This window comes from Hordeum vulgare, chromosome 4H (assembly GCF_904849725.1).
Source record: "Hordeum vulgare subsp. vulgare chromosome 4H, MorexV3_pseudomolecules_assembly, whole genome shotgun sequence".
NCBI classification, from domain to species: domain Eukaryota; kingdom Viridiplantae; phylum Streptophyta; class Magnoliopsida; order Poales; family Poaceae; genus Hordeum; species Hordeum vulgare.
This window is the reverse complement of record NC_058521.1, coordinates 430,143,082-430,159,020: the sequence shown is the minus strand read 5'-3', so window position 1 is coordinate 430,159,020 and position 15,939 is coordinate 430,143,082. Positions and strand designations below refer to the sequence as shown.

The window sequence follows — 15,939 nt, the reverse complement described above, 5'->3', positions numbered from 1 at the left end:
GATCAGTAGCAAGAAGAATTAATTAAAAAAATATTTTTAAACTCTCGGTATAAGCAAAACAAGATTTAAATCAAATCTGTTCTAATTGAAATTTTATAAATCCAAACATAGACAAATTATATGTTTTCGGAAACTACAAGAAAATTGTGATCTAAAGCAAAAAGAATCAACTTCATTGGATTTGTAGATGAAAATTTATAAGGAAAACAACATCAGAACTGGTTCTGTTACGGAAATAAAAACAGAAAAAGAGAAAAACTATTCTAACAAACAGGGTACACGTGGCATGATATGATTTGTCTAGATATGTGCGTGTTCGGTGTAATCTAACAAACGTCCGCATGTTATAAGAAAACGGTTCGGCTATTAAGTGATCTATTAGGGGCCTTAGGATCAAGATCTAACGGTGAAACGAAATAAATAGAAGAAAATAAAGAAAATAAACAAACAGGAAGTTACCTGCGCTACAGGGAACTCCGGTGACTGCAGGAGATGAGGCGGCGAGGTGGGAGGTGCTCTGGCGAGAGAAAACTGGCGGGGAGAGGTGGAACCGGCGGAGGAGTCCCTGGGTGGCTGATTTTCCACGCAACGGGGCGGTTCCAGGTGACGGCGAGGTGATGGCGTGCTCGTCTCTTTCCTGGACAGCTCCTGGTCCAGCGACAGGGAGGAATGCGGCGAGGGATGGCCTCCAGGGGGCGACGAGGTGGGAAGGAGGCGGCGTGGGGAGGGGGTTCCGGTAGAGGGAGGGCCTCGGCGGGGGTCCAGGTGGCGTCGGGTGTTCTTGGGGAGGTGAGGCGCTCGCTACAGGAGCTCCTGACGGTGTTTTTGACAGGAAGAGGAAGATGGTGGCGAGGAGTCTACGGGCAAGGAGAGGACGCGGTGATGGGAAAAATGGAACGAGGAGGACCGAGGCTTTATATAGAGGGGCTCGGGAGGCGTCGAGAAGGACAGGAGAGGGAGATCGGGAAGGTGGAGGTTCCTGTCACCATGGCTATGGAAGTTCCTCGGAGGAGGGAGAACGTGAGGAAGAAGAAGATCCTGTTGGGCCAGTTTTTGGAAACCTCTTAATGGGCCAGTGCTTTATTTCCAAATAAATGAGATCTCTTTTCTATTTTCAAAAACCGTAAAGTAAACGATAAAAAAGGAAACCAAATAAATTCGGAATAAATAGTTTCTATATACTAAAATTATCAGAAAAATAAAATCTAAATGATGGACATTTTTCCACGGCCAAAATAAAAACTTCAAAAAAATGTTTTTCATAAATCCCCTAAATGCTTTATTTCTTTTTTTAAATAATTACACAAATAAATCTTGGGTGTCATGGCTCAAATATTTCAAAGAATATCCCCGGGTATGGAGGGTCATGTTTCTCCTCTCTTTTTCTTGCTTGACAAGATATGGTTCCCGGCATTCCATGAGTGAGGAAGAAACATAATGCAAAGCAAAATCGAAAGGAATTCCAATGTCACCTTGATTCAAATTCTTTATAGTTGAAGAAGTCATGCTATCTCCTCTCGCTCGTTTTAAAAAGATGAATTTGAATTCGCAGGAAACGGGGAAAGTCATTTTATTCCCTCTCATTCAAAAGTTTTTTAAAAGTTTCAAACTTCACTCAAGTTTCAATCTCTCAAACAAACAAACAATCAATCTAATAATTATATTAACATTCCAAAATTTGGGATGTTACATGCTCCAAGCAAAACACATATTATGTGTTGAATAAAAATATATCCCTAAATAAGATATACCGATAATGTTGAAGACGAAAGAGGGGATGCCTTCCGGGGCATCCCCAAGCTTAGACGTTTGAATATTCCTTGGATATTTAACTTGGGAATCCCAAATCTTAGGTTCTTGCTGCTCATTATTCTCCGCATATAGATATCTCACCCAAAACTTGAGAACTTCAATCACACCAAACTTAACAGAAACCCCGTGAGATCCGTTAGTATAATAGGCAAATCATAACCTTGGGTACTGTTATAAATTAATTCATATTTAATTATTGCATATCGTACTATATTCTAACTTCTCAATGGCTTATACTCTCTGATACAATCCATAGAATCATCAAAACAAGAAAACTATGAAAGCAAAAATAGAACAGTCTGTAATGATCAGCACAAATACCAAACTTATCTAACTCAAACAATTCTAAAAAATTAGGAGCACCTGGGGATTTTTTTATTAACGATGTGTAAAATATTCAGATCACAAAGACGCTCGAGTAAAACCACAGAAGTTATGCACTGGACGTCAAAGTTTTTGTTTTTGCACAGGATCAAATCTACTATTATCCAAATCATACCAAACGATTTACTTGGCACATTGTTTTTATAATACAATGTATTTATGCGAGGCGATAATTATTTTTGTGGAATTTTTTTTGTAATCAAGACTCACAAAGTTTCCATGGGCATGCACAAAGTTCAAGGCTAGCCCCCCACTTCAACGGTGCTCATCTTTCTCACTTTCACCGTTCTTTTTGAAAATATTTAGGTTCCCTTTTTTTTAATTATTTTAAAAGCACACAACATAAATAAATGAATCTTTAAAACTTCCGGGTTGTCTCCCTAGCAGCGCTTTATTTAAATCCATTAAGCTAGGCATATACTCCTCAAGTAATTGATCCACCCGGATCCCAAGGTATATCAAAGCCAATTTTAATTAACAATGATTTGTAATTTATAAGTGAGCACAAAGTGATATATATCATGTAGCAATAAAATCTAAATCTCTTCCTATGCATTAGCATGTCATAAAAGAACAATTCATTCACACAAAGTAAAGGCCAATACATAGCATAAGTAGTTTCTTGCAATTTTATCATATTGGAAACATAGAGAGGTGAAGATTTGGTTCCTCTCTCATAATAACTAAAAGTAGAAGCATCAAGCACATGCATATTATATCCATCAAAATCATCATGTGTAGTGGTAAAACGCAACCCATCAATATAATCCTTAATAAGTGCAAACTTCTTCGATATGGTGTAGTTGGGAGAATTCAAAAAGATAATATGACTATCATGTGTGGGTGCAATAGAAAAAATTTCATGCTTAAAATAAGGAACTACAACAAGTTCATCTTCATAAGCATAATTCATATTGGCATCATGGCCACAACCGTAGCAATCATCAAGTTCATCGAAAAGGGATATTTCAAACGAATCCAAGGGATCATAGAAATCATCATAGCATTCATCCTTCGGTATGTGCGAAGGTAAATTAAACAATGTATTAGTTGAAGATTTACTCTCATTATAAGGTGGGCATGGGTAGCCAATCTGCTCTTCCTCTTTTTGTTCTTCGCTCTCCTCCTCATGTTTTTCATCTAATGAGCTCACAGTTTCAGCAATTTCTTGTTCCATAGATTCCTGCAAAATATTAGTCTCTTCCAAGGCAGTGTGATTCTTTCAATAAATTCATTAATACCAGCATTATATTAATAATTCTGATAGCAATATTTAAGTATGGCAAATTTTTCGGATTTGTAAGGATTATCAACATACTTTTCAATCAAAGAAGCAATTTCATATGCACCCTTAAAAGAAAAAAATATTATATTTGTTCCACATCATAGTAATCATATATACCCTTAGCATAAGAGTCCAAGGTTTCATTATCATTTAATTCATATTGAAAGGGAAGGTCTGAAGTCTCCATCTTAGAGCAACAAGTATAATCACATCTCAAGCATAAATTCCAAGCATACCAACGCAACATTTTAATTTGATCCCATAAGTGCTTCCCTTTTTGAGTAAAGCGATAATACCTGAAGTACTCACGTTGATGCAACGTGTATCCCATTATCAATTTCAATGGGCACTTCTTAGGATTATCGAAGTAGTATTGAATGCTTTGCACATAACTATCATCAAGGGTTTTAGGAGGTTCCCCATCTTCATGAGTAGCAAGTACAACTATTTTTTTGGTGTTTTGTGTTCCAAATCCATAACTAAAGATGTAAACAATTAATAATAGAAAATAAAAATTACTTAGTGATAAAGCACACAAGCACACACGAGAATATCAACTACTACGCTATTCCTCCCCGCTCCCCCGCAACAACGCGAGAAAAGGGTCTTGATAACCCACAAGTGTAGGGGATCGTTTCTAGCCTTTTTCGATAAGTAAGAGTGTCAAAACACAATGAGGAGCTAAAGGTAGGATTAATATTCTCTCAAGTTCTATCAACCACCGATACAACTCTACGCACGCTAATGCTTACTTTACCTTGGACAAGTATGAAACTATTTTGCGGGAAGGAAACTAGAAGTATTTAGTAGGTGTAAAAGATAGTTTTGCAAGGTAATAAAGAATGTGGCAATAAAAGTTAGTCGTTGTTTAGATAAAAGAACAAGAAAATAAATATAGTGAGTGTGGAAAAGTGGTGATAGGATTTGCGAGATTGTCCTAGGCAATTGATAACTAGATCGATATCATTGTTCCAGTTTTATATGAGGGAGAGGCATGAGCTAACGTAATTTATGTACTTGGATCATATGTACTTATGATTGGAACTCTAGAAAGCATCCGCAACTACTACTAAAGATCATTAAGGTAAACCCCAACCATAGCATTAAACATCAAGTCCCCTTTACTCACATATGCAAACAACTCCCTTACTCGGGTGTAAGCTTCTCTAACTCTAGCCGCCCACTATAAGCGAATCATGCACATATTGCAAGCCCTCCAACATGACTATTTAACATGTGAACCTGACGGAAAGCACCTTAGGACATCACCAGTATAAACCACACAACTCAAATCAATTATGATCATCAATCAACCCACAGGACAAGCAGGAACTAATCAAACATCATAGGATAGTCGTACATCATAGGATAATAATATATAACATTAAAGTAGGTACGATGGGATGTGGGAGAGTGGATTGATGTAGATAGATGAGGGAGGTGATGGTGGTGGTGATGATGACGGCGAAGTTGTTGGTGTAGATCACCGCCACGATGGTTGCCTTGACGGCGCTTCGGCGCCACCGGGAGAGGGGGGAGAGCCTTCCTCCTCATTCTTCTTTGTTGGCCTCATCCCTAGGTGGTATAAGGGTTTGTACTGTGGTCCATGGCCTCCATGGCACCTGGAGGGCGGTAGCCCCTCCATGATTGGCTCTCTCTATGTGTTTCTGTGCTGTTTTCGCGACTTGTTTTCTCTCCCTTCACCGTTTTTTAAATATCCGGAGATACATAACTCCGATCGCGCTCAAATTTTGAGGGGCTTTTTAATGGAAAATTATATTTCTTGCGACCAAAGGAGAGATCCAACCGACTTAAGCGTTGTCCACAAGCCATCAGGGTGCGACCCCACCCCCTCGCCGCACCCTATTAGCTTGTGGGACCTCATGCACCGACTTGCATTGATTTTGACTCCCAAAATTCACATATATTCCAAAAATAATCTCCATAAATTTTCATCATGTTTGGATTCCATTTGATATGTATTTTCTGCGAAACAAAATACACACAAGAAACAAGAAGTGACACTGGGCACTGGGTTAATAGGTTAGTGCTAAAAAATAATATAAATTGGTAAATAATAACTCATAAAGTATCCTAGAATGATAATATAATAGCATGTAACAATCAGAAATTATAGATACCTTGTAGACGTATCAACGACCCAAACACTAGCTATGAAGCTTAATCCTAGACTATAGCTATACATGACTAGAAAAAGATTTCGGCGATCCCTCAACCACAGGCAAGCACGAGGCCCGGGGGACGAGGACTCATTGGAGACGGACGACAGATTTTATCCTCCCTAGTCGCCTTTGAGAAAAACGAAAAGGAAAGCAACCGTCTTTTTGAACGTTGAAAGTGTTTAAAAAAATTAATGCTCCAAGTCAACCATTTTTTAGAGGATGTTGGAACATTAATTTTGTTATTTTTCCGACAGATACATGAATATCATTTCATCATGAAGATTTGCACACAAATAAAAACAAAGTAGTGCTTGTTGTTGTTAAGTCAACACGTGAAACTATGTGCCATTGACACATATGTATCTTGCATGGATCTCAGAGTTTGGGTCGGTAGTTTGCATTTTAGAAGTTGACTAAAAAACTGGCATAATAGTTTGCATCGTTCCCTTGTTTTCAACACTAGTAGAAGTAGTTTGTGTTTTATTGTGCAACTATTGCCCCCTTGTGTCTTACAGATTGTTGCCAAAATAGGAAGGAACAAATTTGTTTGCTAGTGGACATAGAGAGCAAAAGTCCATGCAAGTTCAAGAAGAATGTTGTGTTCATTCTGGATTTCGAAGAACTTCATCGCAGACTAATCAACATAAGAGAGAAAGAAGAACTACATTTCAAGAGGAAATAAAAGTGAGAAGACTGAAGTGAAGGAAATTAAGCCTCTTAAATTTACCGTTGACGTAAAGCGATATTTGTCCGATGCGTCCGAAGGAGACTCACTGCATTCGAAAAGATGAAGACATGATGAAGAAGTTGCATTAATTTTGCAGTTATTCTTCTTCTTTTGAGTCATAGGACCTCCGTACTACTAAGAGGGGTATAAGTTCTCGGAGCTTAGATCCGCTATGATACTTAGCTCTTAAACTATGTGACTCATAGAAATCTCTTTATGCTCTGAATGATTACCTCAGAGTAGAAGACGATGTTCTTCGGTAGTACCGGAGATATCTTTAGGACCGAGGAATTAGCATTACTTTCTCCGCGAGCAATGTTATCATTGTGCTCAAAACCCGACAGTTGGAAATGCGTCGCTTGGCCGTTGGCTGAGTTGCGTGTCCAATTTGGTCGTTTCCATTCAAGGAAGACTATAGCTATAAAATATCACCGTGCCCCAACATTTGTTAGTTGGCTGCCCCACTTGAGATTCTGATAGTATTGATTGAGCAATCCCTCTCCAAGTGATTTGAGTTTAAAATCCATTGAGAGAAAATCAAGAGCCAAAACTTAGACAGTGGTTGAGCATCACAGTAGACCTGAGTTGAGAGTTCTTGTACCTACTACTATTGAGATCTGCACACTCTCTAGACAGATATGTGTCGGCTCGAGTGATGAAGAGTAATTGTCGTTTCTGAGTCATAGTATTCGGAAAACAAGAGTTGTTGTGTGTTTTTAGTAACCAAGAGTAAATGTGGTCACTAAAATCTAAGTTTGTCGAAGGTTTGGAGATGACCGACAAGCATCTACCACGAGTGAAGTCCACTGAAGTATGATCAGCTTCAAGTTGAGGAGAATAGGACAGAGAGAGAGATTTTCTCATGTGTTCAATTATAAGTCCCTCCAACCATACATAACTCTTTTGAAGAAGAGTGAACTAGTCTACCAAATCAGCTCTCACCATCGAGCACCACTAGTCCAATCTCTCTAGTCTCTTTACATTTTGTGCTCTCTGCGATAGTTATCTTGATCTGGTACTCAAGAATGATGTTCACTAACTTGATGTACCATTTGATTAGTGATGTATGATAAGTTATCTCTCGAACGTTTCTTTTAGTATTGTGAAAATTTTATGTTGCATTTTTCTTCACTTTACTTAAGTTTGTATGCTTATATGTTATACTGGTCTTCAATTGGAGCATCTTGTTATTCGACTAAGCCTTGACCTGATGAATATTTATCACTGGTGTATTGTCGCTGTCTTTCTACATTTCATCATTCACTTTAGCTACAATCTCTTGTCACTGTGTCATGATGTTTGATATTGTATTTTTGTGCTACCATTATGTTTGTGAATACCATAAGCTATTACGCGAAGAACATCATCACTCTCTTCTTCGAGAGTCTTGCTCGGTACTTTATCTAAGTTAACTTTCGCTTGTGATGTGTTAGTTTTTATTCAGCGGTCTATTTGTCGAGTCTATTCTGCTGCTATGATATGGATTCATTATAAGTTTCAAAAGAATTTTTGAAGCTCCCATTCACCCCCTATGTTCAATATAGTCTCTGTCCTAACTATGTTCCATCCTCTTCAAGGATCATCACACTCATGCCAAGATTTCATGTTCTACCAATTTGTATCACTGCATGTACTTGGTCTCTTCATGACTATTATCAAGAAATTCCCTTTTAATCAATATGGTTGTCTCCCTATAGTTCGGTAATCATTTGTTTTCCTACGTGGCAACTCCGACTCTTCCATCATGAGGATTCTTAATTAGGAAGTTTCTGATCTTGGAGACGTTGACATATGTTCTCTGGTGCAAGATGCAATTCATTCGTGTTCCCCTCATGTGGTTTTCCTTCGGGAAACCAAGCTACTAACCTTGAACTTGTTCAAAGCGACGTCCTCCCTAGTGATACGTCTCCATATGGTGAAGATCAGAAGCATTTCTGCACTCTCTTGGATCAAGGCAAGCCACACCCTCCATTTTGCATGATGGCAATGCAGTGCCATGGTTTTAAAATAATATTTTGACTCATCTGGAATGAAATGGTTTATTAATGGTTGCTTTTGGTATGCTACTACCATGCTAGTATTGTGTTGGATATGACCAGTAGTTTACGTGTGTATGTTAATCATGATCCACTTAAAAGGTTGTATGTTATTTAGGGGATGGAAATAACATAGTTATGATATTCTCCAGAATGGTAAGTCTAATGTTGCTTTGACTTGGACCATGTTTATGTAAGTAAAACTGAAGGAACTGTTATTACTAAAATTAACTTGATGACATAATTCGTCTGTTGTTGTATATGTTATCTGTGTCACCAAATGGGGAAGGTTATTGTTGGAAATATGCCCTAGAGGCAATAATAAAATGGTTATTATCATATTTCTTTGTTCATGATAATCGTCTATTGTTCATGCTATAATTGTATTAACAGGAAATAGTAATACATGTGTGAATAAATAGATCACAATGTGTCCCTAGCAAGCATATAGTTAGCTAGCTCGTTGATTAATAGATGATCATGGTTTCCTGATCATGGACATTAGATGTCATTAATAACGGGATCACATCATTGGGAGAATGATGTGATGGACATGACCCAATCCTAAGCATAGCAATAAATCGTGTTGTTCGTATGCTAAAGCTTTTTTAATGTCAAGTGTCTTTTCCTTCGACCGTGAGATTGTGCAACTCCCGGATACCGTAGGAGTGCTTTGGGTGTATCAAAAGTCACAACGTAACTAGGTGATTATAAAGGTGCACTGCAGGTACCTCCGAAAGTGTGTGTTGGGTTGGTACGAATCGAGATCGAGATTTGTCACTCCGTGTGACGGAGAGGTATCTCTGGGCCCACTCAGTAGAACATCATCATAATGAGCTCAGTGTGACTAAGGAGTTAGTCACGGGATGATGTGCTACGGAACGAGTAAAGAGACTTACCGGTAACGAGATTGAACAAGGTATGGGTATACCGACGATTGAATCTCGGGCAAGTTCTATACTGACAGACAAAGGGAATTGTATACGGGATTGATTGAATCCTTGACATCGTGGTTCATCCGATGAGATCATCATGGAACATGTGGGAGCCACCATGGGTATCCAGATCCCACAGATGGTTATTGGCCGGAGAGTGTCTCGGTCATGTCTGCATGTGTGACAGCTCGGTGCCGACGTTCCAGAAGATCCCCCTTTCCTTTCCGTTTCCGTCGTGTGGGTATTTTAATTTGTTGCATCATCATCGCATCATTCGCATCATCTACATTGCATCGGCATTTTCGTTGCCGCCTGTTTTCAAACTTGCATCCATTGTTAGTTGCCGGTTCACGTCGTTGTCCGTTCTGAGCCCGACCGCACACGCACGTGCCCGCGGCATCGTCCAATCCTGTTTTTTAAAAGTGTGTATAAAACATTCTCTGATTGGGTTGAAACTTGACGTGCAGTCTTATTTTAATATAGGTAGGCCGCCTGTCAAATTCCGTCGCAATCGGAGTCCGTCTCGTACCCGAACGGTCGTCCGTAGCGACACCGTTGTCGGTTATTTATCAGATGTTTTTTTCAGGGTTTAAAATATTGTGCCGGGACGCCAAACCCCTATCTTCCCTTAACCCGTCTTGGTTTACGTAGCCCATCTAGCCATCCCCATGTCCAAGGCGTCCGATCTCGATCGTGCGGTCGAAATCGGCTTCTACACCCTCAAAGCCTAGCCCCCTTGCTATTTATAGACACCCTCTAGTTCATTTAGGGACTGCTCTAGTCAAACCCTAACCTACCCTAACCTCTAGCCTCAAATCCCGTGCCTCCCCAACCACCGGCCTCCACTTGGCGCGCCAGACAGCCACCAGCCGCCGTAGCCCGCCGAGGCCCGAAGCTGGCCCGCTCCAAGCCGGACCGGGCCCGAGCCTAGCCACTTGCCGCTAGTTTATTTTTCCGTGTATAGGTCATTCTCTCGCATTTACGTGTGGCATTATTTTTGTTGTGCAACCCCACATATTTTATATCTTTTCGGGGTAGAAAAAATCCATGGGATTTTTCTGTGCAATTACTTTTAGCTTTTGAGTAAATTAGTTCGCGCGATATTTTGCCATGTTGCCCTCTTGTCTTTTTCGTAGGATTTATTCCGTGCTTCGTTAGAACGAGTTGTCAACTAGGGAGTTGTTCTTGGATGTTTACTCTAGCCCCTGGTAATTTTGGTTGCAATAGAAATGCATGTTTAGGTGAGGTTTGATTGCTCTCAAGTTGCTAGAAATAGTGCTGATTTGGAGATACTGAAATATTTGTAAGTCTGGAATCTGTTACATTTTGTTGTTGTCTTGTCATACTTCTATCTTTTGTTCTGTAGCTCTTTTGAGGTTGGTGCAATGGAGTAAGTTGTAGACCTTGTGATTCTCTAGCATGCTGTGAATTTTCATGCCATTTGGAGTCCTGTAGCTATAGGTTCTGCTGCTGTCAATATGGCTTCAGCTCGAAAACTGCACTTTCATGAAGTGTAATTTTCACTAAGTTTGAAATAGTGTGTGAGATGCCATTTTGTGACTCCTTTTCCTAGTGTTCCATGATGCCATGCTAGTTGTTGTTGGTTGTATGTTGTAGTGATTCTTACCCTCTTTCGTGTCAAGCCTTGGTTGATTATATTTGTGTTGTGTAGCTCGTAGTTGTGGAGTGTAGGAAATGCTATGTGGCTGATTTTGGCAGATTGTAGTCATTTCTTGTTTTGCTCGTAGTTTTTGATCCGTAGCTCCGATTTGATCGTGTCCTACATGATACTTTCTTAGAATCTCGTGTAGTTTCATTTTTCTCTTGCTGGTTGTATGTTTTGAAGTGCTCGTTACCGTCGTTACACAAATATTGCATTCATGCCATCATATCTTGCGGTGCTTGTATCTTTTGAACCGTAGCTCCGTTGGAGATGTTCTCTATGTGTAAATTGCTCGTAAAGACGCGAAGAATCACGTAAACTTATTTGTTTTGCTGTTTTACAACTAATTAAATGTGTTAGTTCAGATCTGGACAGAATTGTAAATTAACATGTGAGGTCGTCTCGGAGGTGCTATATGTCATTTCCGACCTCATTTAAAATGCCTAGATAGGTAGTTTAATTACGCTTCACCTCTTGCCATGTTTAATAACATTTAATATTGCCGTGTACCTAGTCGGGATAGAACTAAATAATTAAACATGGAGTTTCGTCAATATGCAACTCGTTGCATATTGAACTTCACTTAACGTGTAGTGTTTGATTGTGTGAATTGTCATGCCGTGTCCTGCATGTGTTCAGCTGATCATGCATCATTTGTGTTGTGTATCGTGTGGTGAATTCCGTGTGTTGATTTGTGTTTCCGGTTTGCTTCGTCTCGATAGAGTTCCGGAGCGTGCCGGATTGTGAGGACCCGTTCGACTACGTCGGTTCGTCTGCTTCACGCAGACATTCTTCTTCCAAGCGGGATCTCAGGCAAGATGACCATTTCCCCAGATACCATTACTATCATTGACATGCTAGTTATTTCGATGCTATCGATTATGTCTCGTTGCCTACCACATGTTAAATATCAGCCTCTCAACAATGCCATGAAAACCTTCAACCTGTTCAACCTAGCAAACCACTGATTGGCTATGTTATCGCTTGCTTAACCCTGTGTTAGTGTTGCTAGTTGCAGGTGCAGTTGCTTCCATGTGAAAACATGGGTTCCTTGTCATATCACCATATTACTGCTATTTAATTTAATGCACCTATATACTTGGTAAAAGGTGGAAGGCTCGGCCTTTCTAGCCTGGTGTTTTGTTCCACCTTTGCCCCCTTAGTTTCGGCTACCGGTGTTATGTTCCATAATTGAGCGCTCCTAACACGATCGGGGTTGTTATGGGGACCCCCTTGATAATTCGTTTTAGATTAAAGCTGGTCTGGCAAGGCCCAACATTGGTTCTACATTTGCCCAACAAAATAATTTTGTTAACACTGAAATGCATAGGGAGTTAGCGCTACCTGAGAAGTAATTTTACATAAACAGGGGGGCCAATGCTGATGGTGTTGGTCCCAAACGGTCTGCCTGCGGGGCCACCACGAGGAAACTCGAGGTTTGGCACTCGTAGCTAGTTCCATCCGTCGTGTCCCTTAGAACGAGATACGTGGGTCCTATCGGGTACGTCGACACATGGGGCGGCCTTGCTGGATTAGTTTTACCTTTGATGAGATATCTTGTGCATCGGATTCCGATGATGCTTTGGGTAATCTCAAAGTTGAGGTTTTCCACTAGGGAATCCAACGAGATCGCGATCTTCATGATTGAGGATTTCTATGCGGCTTGTGGTAATTTGTGATGGACTAGTTGGAGCATCCCTGCAGGGTTAAATCTTTCGGAAAGCCGTGCTCGCGGTTATGTGGCAACGTGGAAACTTTGTTTAACACTGGTTCTAGACAACTTGAAGTTAACTTAATTAAAATATGCGAACTGTGTGCGTAACCGAGACTGTCTCTTTCGTGAGTTCCTTCTCCGATCGAGGACACGGTGGGGTTATGTCTGACGTAGGTAGGTGTTCAGGATCATTCATTTGATCATCAGTAGTCACGTCCGCTATGCGTAGATCACCCCCCTCTTATTTCTTGTACTCGTAAGTTTAGCCAACAAATATATGCTTAGCCGCTGCTGCAACCTCACCACTTAACCATGCCTCACCTAATAAGTTTTGCTAGTCTTGATACCTTTGGAAATGAGATTGCTGAGTCCCCTGTGGCTCACAGATTACTACAACACCAGTTGCAGGTACAGGTAAAGGTTACTTGACGCGAGCGCGTTGATTGTTCATTTGGAGTTGCTTCTTCTTCTTCTTCTTCATCGATCTAGGATGGGTTCTAGGCCGGCAGCCTGGGATAGCAAGGATGCACGTCGTTCTTCTTTTGTCGTTTGTTTTCATCCGTAGTCGGACCCTGCTCTTACTCTTGATGAATATGTAATGTACTGCTGTGACTCTGATGTAGCTTGTGGCGAGTGTAAGCCAATTCTATATATATATCTCTTCTTTTTAGTACATGTACTTGTAACGATATCCATTCTTGCGACACGACGAGATGTGTTTCTATCCCTGACAAGGCCTTCGTGCCAAATTCAGGATAGGGTCGCATCTTGGGCGTGACAAGTTGGTATCAGAGCAGTACCGACCTAGGAGCCCCCTTGATTGATCGAACTTGGCCGAGTCGAGTCTAGTGAAAAACTGCTTTGAGTCTAGTTATATATCGGAGAGTAGGATTCTTTTTTCTCCTCTTCCATGCTCTGGTGAGGAATCTTGACGTAATATTTTAATTCTACTCCTCTTCTTACTCAATTTTTTTAGGATCACGCAGATATTTTTGGAATCTATATGATGCCGATGTGACGGAGTTCTGTCTTGGTGCCTCCTGTCTGACTTGATTTTCTTCCGGGGAGTTGAGCTCCAGGGGATTCTTGAGCACATCATTATCATTTAGACTTCATAGTATCTCAGAATGAAGGATGTTCATAATTGCTTCAATACTAGTAGTGGCAAGATAAACCCGATGTCCCCGGTACTGGTGCAAATTGTTCGGGAGTACTGCCATACTTTGTATCGTTGTGATCACGAGGCTCTGTTGTAGATGAAGGTCCGAGATTTTGGTTGTGTGTTGACGGATGTGATACAGGTGACGGGTTAGTATAGGAGTTGTCTGATATTACTCCTTGTATCCGTGTACCAGATTGCATGACCAGAAATTTCGGGAATTCATAGGTGGGAATTCAAGTAGTTACTTACAGGACAATCTTCCAACAAATGCATGATGTTAGGTTGGGGTTCAACATCTAGTGGATTCGTTTGTTGACGGTCGACTTACAGCGGTTCCCGTTGTGTCTTAAAGAGTCCTTGTAGCTTGCTACGACTCGGGGACGCTTCGTATGTCGGGTGCACTGCCTTGCACTTGATGGCTACTGTAAGGTTCGAGCCCGTGTGATCTTGTCCACGAAAATATCGGATGAAATCTTTTTCATGAGTTTGTTCTGGCTTGTTTCATAAGCCGCACCCTTTGTGTTGTTGCAATACGGTAATTCAAGTTGCTTCGATGTCAAGTGGTGATTTTAGATCTTTCCTAAGAGGTGTTCTCATATTTTCATGTGAGAATGCAAATTCTTTTGCTCAAATCATTTGTCTTATTAATTCTTGTCAACCGGAGTCGTCTTGTTAATTCTTTTTCAACCGGTGTGCTTCTCTTCAAGTGTATTCCATCCTCTATAATTTTGCAAGATCATTCTCTTATTCCATCCGGAGTTCATCTCATCTGTCCCAAGTTGTCTTTGTTTTTCCCCGCCCTCCCGCCCTTTTCTTCAATGTTTGGATTTCATCCAAGTGCCTTCTTATTCAGTGATGCTTCCGCTATCTATTCTTCCTTTTTGTAGCCGGTGATTCATTGTGAAGATTCTCAGGAGTCAAGTTCATCATTTCTTCAATTTGTTCCTTTCCGGTGAATTTAATTCAGTTGTCCGTGTTCATCATATCCTTTTCATCCTCGTAAATTCTTTCCCATGTTGAAGATTCTTATCAGCCTATCCTCTTATTCATTCATCTCCTTTCTATCTGGTGTGTTGAAGTTGTCTCAGAGGTTCTTGTTTCCAATCCTTTCAACTACTTTGATGTGCTCAACCTCATCAAGTTTTCAATTGTACCGGTGCAATATCTATCTTTTTGAGCAATGTTTTCAACCGTGGTTTCTTTTGAGTGGGCCCATAACCCACAGGTTCTTTCCCAGGATCTTATTTAGCTCGTGTAATCTTGTCCCGGAGATCTCTAATTCTTTTCAACTATGACGTAAGTTTGTATTTCATCAGTATTATTCCTTCTTCAAGATCATTTTGAATTAATTCTCAGATTTAGCTCAACCTTGCATTCTTCTTTATTTCGGAGTGTCTCATTATTCTTGGTGTTGTTCTTGTCATCATTCTCAGCTTGCAATTCGAAGGAGTGTTTCTCTCAATCTTGGTTCATTCTCTTGGAGATTCGTCATTTCAGCTTTGCGCCATAATCTTAATTGTTGTCGATCATGAGTGATTCTTTTCTTGCTATTCGGTGCAGTTCTGAATTGTTTTCATTATTGATCCTCCGAAGGCCATCATTTCAGAAGATTATTCGTTCTCAGCTTTCAGCTTCTTCCTCAATTCTTCTTAATTGTTGTCTCTTCCTTCGTCTCTTGTTTATTCCGGTGCCTTGTTCAAGTTTTCTGTTAGGTGGATCATGATCTCTTCATTCTCATGTATCTCCATTAATTCTTGGTGTTCCCATTCAATTGTGAATTCTTACCGATGCTTCCTTCAATTATACTTCAAGTGGAGCTTATCTCTATCTCTCTCTTCAAGTTTCTTTCAAGAAGAATAGTTGTATGTTAAATCCGTTGCTTGTCATCAATTAAATTTGATGAAGGATGAGCATAACATAATTCTTATTCTTGTTCTTCCTTCTTCCAAGAGATTTCAATTCTTCTTCCGTAGCGGCTCATGATTTCAATTCATTCTCAAGTGTTGTTCAAGAATCTTACTGGAGAACCTCAAGTATC

The 15,939-nt window shown here is 40.2% G+C and overlaps 1 protein-coding gene across 1 annotated transcript in view; it reads right to left on the bottom strand.

Annotated features, from left to right (window-relative positions):
- LOC123450583 (bifunctional TENA2 protein) overlaps positions 1 to 15,939 on the bottom strand; it is an 84,184-nt gene that overhangs the window by 31,380 nt on the left and 36,865 nt on the right. The window contains exon 2 of the mRNA XM_045127754.1: positions 460 to 857. Within this exon, the coding sequence (XP_044983689.1) occupies positions 460 to 857 (398 nt within the window). The remainder of the gene's footprint in view (positions 1 to 459; positions 858 to 15,939) is intronic.